The sequence below is a fragment of the Adelges cooleyi genome, unplaced genomic scaffold (assembly GCF_023614345.1).
Source record: "Adelges cooleyi isolate 19-005CV unplaced genomic scaffold, UGA_ACOO_1.1 ACOO_flye_CR_arks_rails_tigmint_CR_PRNA_41, whole genome shotgun sequence".
Lineage (NCBI taxonomy): Eukaryota > Metazoa > Arthropoda > Insecta > Hemiptera > Adelgidae > Adelges > Adelges cooleyi.
The window spans coordinates 5,178,170-5,185,163 of record NW_026096090.1 but is presented as its reverse complement, the minus strand read 5'-3'; the positions used below and the strand labels follow the sequence as shown (position 1 = coordinate 5,185,163).

General features: G+C 40.7%; 1 protein-coding gene across 2 annotated transcripts in view; it reads right to left on the bottom strand.

The window, feature by feature from the left end:
- Positions 1-241: 241 nt before the first annotated feature.
- LOC126842010 (zinc finger homeobox protein 3) overlaps positions 242-6,994 on the bottom strand; it is a 46,977-nt gene continuing 40,224 nt past the window's right edge. The window contains exons 4-5 of one of the 2 annotated variants that reach the window (XM_050578857.1): positions 3,369-6,552; positions 242-1,416 (exon numbers count right to left, since the gene is read on the bottom strand). In XM_050578857.1, the coding sequence (XP_050434814.1) occupies positions 1,412-1,416; positions 3,369-6,552 (3,189 nt within the window). In that variant the 3' untranslated portion in view covers positions 242-1,411. The remainder of the gene's footprint in view (positions 1,417-3,368; positions 6,553-6,994) is intronic. The other variant, XM_050578856.1, reaches the window with a different exon arrangement.

Below are 6,994 nucleotides of genomic sequence, written 5' to 3'. Positions count from 1 at the left end.
ATGTCATAAAAAAATATATAGTATACTCGCATAATATAATTACTCAGTTATTTATTTACATTTCTTATATAGATATAGTACAAGTAGAATGCTCAACGGTGAAAAATTACCGCAAATAATAATAATAATAATATAACGGATATAATTTTCTTTTTATTTACTTTAATATTAACAGTCCAAAAAATACACTTAAGAATACATAGTTACTAATAATATAATACCTAAATATTATCAATCTATCTATCTATCTATTTATAAATATATATATATTTATTTATATATTTTAAATATTAATAATTAACATGTTTATATACACCAACAAGAAAAACAATATTTTTCTTATACAATAATCGTATTATTAATTTTTTTTTCTTTAGAAAAAGGCACATTTATATATTTTTTTTAAATATAAAAAAACACCTACTATTCGGATAAAAAAACAATAAGTGTCATGGAAACTAACCTGATAAGAGAGAAAATGTCGAGAGGGGAAAAATGTCTTTTTGTTATCCACTATAAACAGTCTTATTATTTAGGGCTTCGCCATTTTTCTTTTTTTTTAGGGGAGATTCGATTAAAAAATTTAAATTTAATGAGAAAAAATAATAGAGAAAATATAACCTAGCAAAAGCGGTATGACTAACAAGAGAAAATTACTTTTTTAGCTTCCATCTTTTTTTTTTTGTATTACTCGCGGCTTAGTGGCCCCTCCGCGTCGCCTTTGGAAACCCGAGGGTGGCGTAATGGCCTATGCAAGTCATTTTTTTTATTGCAAATGCAGGCGAAGCCTTTTAAATTACTTTAATACAAGAATAAAAGGAAAAAAAAATTATAATAAATAACAAGCGTAGTCAAAATGCTAATAATTATAAATAACCTAAAATATCACAATTGTCTAGGTAATAAATAATAACTAAAATAAAAACGGACTGCACTTGGCTCAGCGACAGCCGAAATCGTCAATCAAAATATGTCGATTTGAATGGTTATCAAGTTTCTTATGATAATAATAATAATAATAATATTAATAATAAATTAAACAGCGGCGTTCGCATTCACATTAAATTAAAAAATAAATTAAAATAGACAATAGCTCAGAACTGTTCTGTATTAATATAAAACAAACAAAAAATGTTTTTTTTTTTTTAATAAATATTATATTATTATACTTATACAACTAACCTCGAACAATACGGTTAGTAGGACTTATGAAACTAAGCGTATACGGTTTGTAACAATTTTTGACAACAAACTTTTTTTTTTAAAAACATGTATTTTCATAATAATTTAGTAAAAATTGTCGATCGCCCATTGGAAAATGTCCATTTTTGTGTGGTCCGTTGTCTCGTTACAACGATTGTTGTACAAAATAGTTTTTTTTACGTTTTTATAGCTCATTTATCACTCATTTCTATCCTACAAAAAAAGCGCAAAACAAAACAAAAAAATAAATAAATATAAATCATAAAATAATACAACAAATAATAATAATGCATGCAAAATAATAATAATAATATTACTTAAAATAAAATATCTAATCGGCCGCGGTGTGCCTATGTATGTGTATCGTTCATAAAGCCTGCGCATGTGTTCGTGTATAAATATTATATGCCACTCGCTAATGAGTCGTTTCTTTCAAGTCTCTTTGCCAAAGACCATTATTACCTCCTATATCTCTACCGCGTTGTGAACCAAAAAAAAATAAAAAGGTGTCGAGAGCTCAACAGGAGCAGCGGCGGCATTGTGTTTACTCATCGATTCGACGGTGCTTTGTGCCGCTGCTCGTTATAAATATTTTTCAATTCTTTTCATCGGCCCATTCATTTATAATATTATATACAGTGCACACACACACACACGACAAGAGGTCTTTACTGCTGCTAAGCACACACACACACACACACACAGACAGACGTGTATTTATATATAATATATATATATAAACACACAGCGGTGGCTTGTGACTGTTGCGGGAGTGAGAGAGAGAGAGAGAGATACGTTCATTTGGGACTTTGGGCCGCAGTACAGTATATAGTTATTACGCCAATTTCTCATTTGTAGACAATATATAAAGAGAAACAGAACGGTCTATACATAGTATAACGTAATAATATAACGGCGGCGGCGGATACGGGAAACCGCACATGTGGCGGGGGCACATAAGTGGAATTAATATTTCACACCCCTCATCGCTACAAAAACCCCGAGCCGAGTGAGTGTGTACGCACAGTCAAAAACCAATATCAAACACCCCGAATATTTTTTCCGTCTCCAAAAGACTCCATATATAGAGAGAGTTTCGACTTTCAACGAGCTCATAAAGTTTTCGCAGGTGGCAGTGCACACACATACACTAACAGATTTCACACACTCACACACGCCTATTCCTTTCGGTGACACCCCGGCCGAGTACACGGGTACACGGAACAAGGGAGGGGCTGCGGTATCTGGACACTCGAAAAAGCGGATAGTGTATGATATTATATTCTCCATCAGCACTAAAAACGTACCCGCCGATGAGGGTACCAACGCCACCCGTTAATCAGCTCTCGAATTTTAGAGATATTTTTCGGGGGTCGGTGAGAGAATCATTTGGGAACACAATAGAAGAAAAACGAACGGTGGCCGGGACATAACATTATACTACGCCGGGGAAACCTTTAAAAATACACGCACCTATATAGGATACATTGAAACGTTCTATTATTTTATTTTATTTTTTTTTTGTTTGGGGAGACGTTCCTCCTTTCTCCGGTTTCACTATAGGACACACGTAACGAATTTCTGTAATAATCTATACCACCACCACCACTACCGCCGCCGGTTAGACGGCGCGATATTGTTTCCAGAATTAACGTACCCCCAACGATTCTACCGGGCTTTATATGTACACTAAGTATTGTATATATATATATATAAAAGAGATGGGTGCGTTTGATACCCACCGAACCCTTTTCATTAAAAAATATATCAATCGGAAAGAAAGAAATTCCACATGCCTATTCATATATTATATAAAATATAATAATGTACACTGCCTCGTTAGCTCACTCTGTGCTATTCGCCTATATTATTATTACCTATGTGACTCTCGGTGCCGAGCGTTTTGCACGCCGAATAAAAATTAATTTGTGTTGTTGTTCTCACGCCCCTAAACAAGAACTGTCCGTCACTACCCGACGTCATAGGACTCGGGAGTTAAACCTATGTTTTTTCTCATACGGTGAAGTCAACGCGAGGAACGGCGATAGCAATACGTTGTATATTTTCTATACCTTTTGCAAACTCTTGAGGTCTAACTTAACTTAATCGTCTTAAAATTCTAGCCTTAACTGAACTAATAAATACACTGATTTTTGACTACTGACCTGGCGACGTCATCATAGCAGTGCCCGGGTGCATGAATCCCTGTTGGAAGCTGACACCCAAATTGTACAAGTGAGGTAACAGCGCCAGCTCCTCGGCCGTCATCTGCGATTGGTCTTTGCCGTCCAGTTTTGCGATGGTGGCCATGGCCACGGCTTGGGCCACGGGTGATTGTCCGATGAGTCCGGCCAACTGCAACATCTGCAGTTGGTTGACTTGTTGGTTGGGTAAATTGTTGTTGTGCGGGTCGCCCGGAGTGGACGGTACTTGGAAGTCGCTGTCACTACAGTTTCCCGACAAATCGGCCACCGACATACGGCTCTCCACGTGTTGTTTGACCAGTGCGATGTGTCGGCTAGTGAATATGTGGTCTTGCACGCTATACTTATGCGAGTACTTGAACCGACAGTATTTGCACTCCTCGGGCGGACCGGAGGCGGCGTCCTGTTTGGTCTGCAGTTTGTATTTCTTTTCCTTGGCCCTGGCGTTTTGGAACCAAACTTGTACAACGCGCTTCGCTAGACCGATTTCTCGGCCCAACATCTCGCATTCGCCCATCGTTGGCGTTTTGTAGTCCTCGAACAACGCTTTCATGACTTTCACTTGCACGTTGCTCATCTGGGTCCTGTAACGTTTACTCTGGTGGCTCCCGCCTGGAGCGTTGGCCCTCTGCTGACCGCTTTGGGTGCTGGACGCCGGCGACGCCGGACTCTCGTCATCCATGATGTCCGTACATTCCGACATGCTGTCTTCATCGTCGTCCTGGTCCTGATCCATTCTTAGGTCAACCGGTTTGCTCAAGTCCAAAGGGATTTCCCCTTCGGGCTTGGTCTTCTCGCCCTCGGACGCCATGCCGTTCTGCATGCTCGATTGTTGCATTTCCTCCATGTATCTCTTCAACGACTCCTGGTACATTTTTCCCAGGCTCTCCACGTCCTCCGCATTCTGGTAGTATGGATTCGGCGCGTACGTCTGGCTCTTTTGGCCGATTTCGCTCATCTGGGACGACGCGAACGAATCCATGCTGACGTCTTCGTCGGGAATGTTGTCGACGTTTATGTAGCCGCGTGAACACTGTTCTGGATGTTTAGTTTGCAAGTGCGACTCGAGCGCGGATTTAATTTTGAAAATGGCCGAACAGAACGGACACCTCTTGTTGATAGCTTGCGAATGCGCTCTGAACTGGCCCTTTCTCTCCCTGGCCCTGGTGTTTTGGAACCAAACTTGGACCACTCGCTTTTTTAGACCGACTTCCTGGGCAATGCTCTCCAACATTTTTCTCGAAGGATTGCTTTCTACCTGATATTTTTGGTACAAGTAGTCCAACTGCTCCGGTAAAATAGTCGTCCTCAAACGCTTATCCTTAGTGAATTCGGTCTCTTTGTCACTCTGGTCGTCGAATTCGTCAAACGACCTTTTGTTATTTTGTTGCATCATGGACAATATCAACGATGTGGGATTGGCGTTGATTTCCGATGAACCGCTCATCTGTTGCGATTGCTGCTGCTGTTGTTGTTGTTGTTGCTGTTGTAACTGTTGTTGTTGTTGCTGCTGTTGATGGAGTTGCGCTTGTTGTTGTAAAATTCCGAAAGCGCTTTCGGGATGATAAGTCGGGAACAAGTTTGGGTTCATCAAATGTACCTGTTGGTGTTCTTTCCATTGGTCCAGTTTGCTGAACACCGAATTGCAGTGGTCGCAGCTGTACGCGTTTTCTTTATCGTGTGACGTGGACGTTTGCATCGGTGAAGTCGGATAAGTCGATGTCGGCGTGGACGACAAAGGCGTCGGGGTCGGAGTCATCGGGTTGGAGTTTGCGCATTGGCCTTGGTGATTTTCCACGGTGCTCGAGTTAGAGTCCTCGGAGCTGAGCGCCGCCGCGATGTGAGCGGCCGCCGCCTGGGCCTGAGCGGATCTTTTAGCGTCTTCTTCTTTGAAACAGTGTGTCTTCTGGTGTCTAATCAACTCGTAGTATCTCTGGAACACCAGCAGACACTTGTTGCACTGGTAGTTCAAGCCGGGCGTTCTCTGAAATCGGTTTGACCCTTCCTCGACGATACCGGGAGCCGGTTCGACGGCCGGTTGATTTTCGTACACTTTCCTAGCCTTTTGACGCGCGTTTTGGAACCATACGACGATCACTCGGGGACTGAGATTCAACAACTTGGACAGGTATTCCAGGTCGTCGTCTTTTGGGTATGCGTTGTTTTCGAAAAACTCCTGTAGCACTTTGATCTGACAATCTGTGAAGCGAGTGCGGTTCGCACGTTTGCCGGAAGCCGATCCGGTGGATCCGCTGCTGCTTTGGTTCATCATGATCGAATGCGGAAACCCGTCGGACGAATTCGGCGACCGACCCGGACTAACGCTTCTGGGACCCGACTGAGTGGTGGAAGTCATCTGTGGCGGTGAAGTGAAACTGGACGAGGCCAATTTTGGCGGCAACATGTTGCTGGTCGAAATAGAATTGCCCATGTTATTGATGTCCTGATGTTGTGACGTGAGTATCGACGACAAAGTAAGGTTCTCGACGGCGTTCATGTCCAACTGGGACGCTCTGTCGTGGTGTAAAAACAAATTTTGTTTTTCTTCCATCGAGTCGCGACGTTTGGACGGAGATTCCGGATTGCCCCACGGGAATTTGGATTCGTGTAGACTGGTTTCGACGTCCTTCATCTCAATCTTCACCAGTGGTTCTACTTTGACTGGCGACTCCATAGGCTGCGACGAGAACGGTCTAGAAAAGTTTTGAGTAAAAGACTGTGTCTGCGGGAAAGTGGGCGTTTGGCTTTGAGCCCGGACGGCGTTATTGTTTGGAGTGCTTGTCTGCATGGGTTTCTTTTTGGCGAATGTTGGTGTTTTAGGCGGTTCTTTGACGTCCATTTCGACGACCGGTAGAGCGAGAGGCATTACTTTGGCTTCGCCGGTTTTTTCGTATTCTTCTAGGTTTAATGTGGTCGAAGGCGGGTTATTGAAATTGTATGGCGAATCTTTGTTTCTTTGTCTCTCCTTGAATAGCGTATTTCTGAACCAATGTTTAATAACTTTAGGAGGAAGACCGCTTTGGCCGGCCATTTCTTGTATCTGATCTTCGGACGGTGAATTGTTTATGTCAAAGTGGGCACGTAAAATTTTCAATTGATCATCGGTGATGCGTGTCCTTGCTCTCTTTTGTTGTGAATTCTGCTGCTGGAAAAAATATTAAACATGACAATAAAATACTGAACACAATTAAAACAATAAACAATGATTAACAATAAAACGCAACTTAGAATAAAACAATTATAATACATGACGTTATTATTATTAAAAACACTGATGGGTTTATATAATATACACACACGCATACATGTGACATAACATATTGCACTATAGGCGAGCCTATACAGTTGAAATATTTAAAACCGTTAACGTCTCTAACTATTAAGGCCATGTCATTCTTTGGTGTTTGCATTGCTAATACTAATTGAAATACATAAGTACTATAACCACATGTTAAAATTTCCATACAAATTTTAATTTTTAAACGAAATACTATTTATTACATTTTATTTTTTATTGTCATTATAAATGACACAAAATAATAATAGATTTTATTAAAATTATTGGTATCTATACTATTATGTTTAAA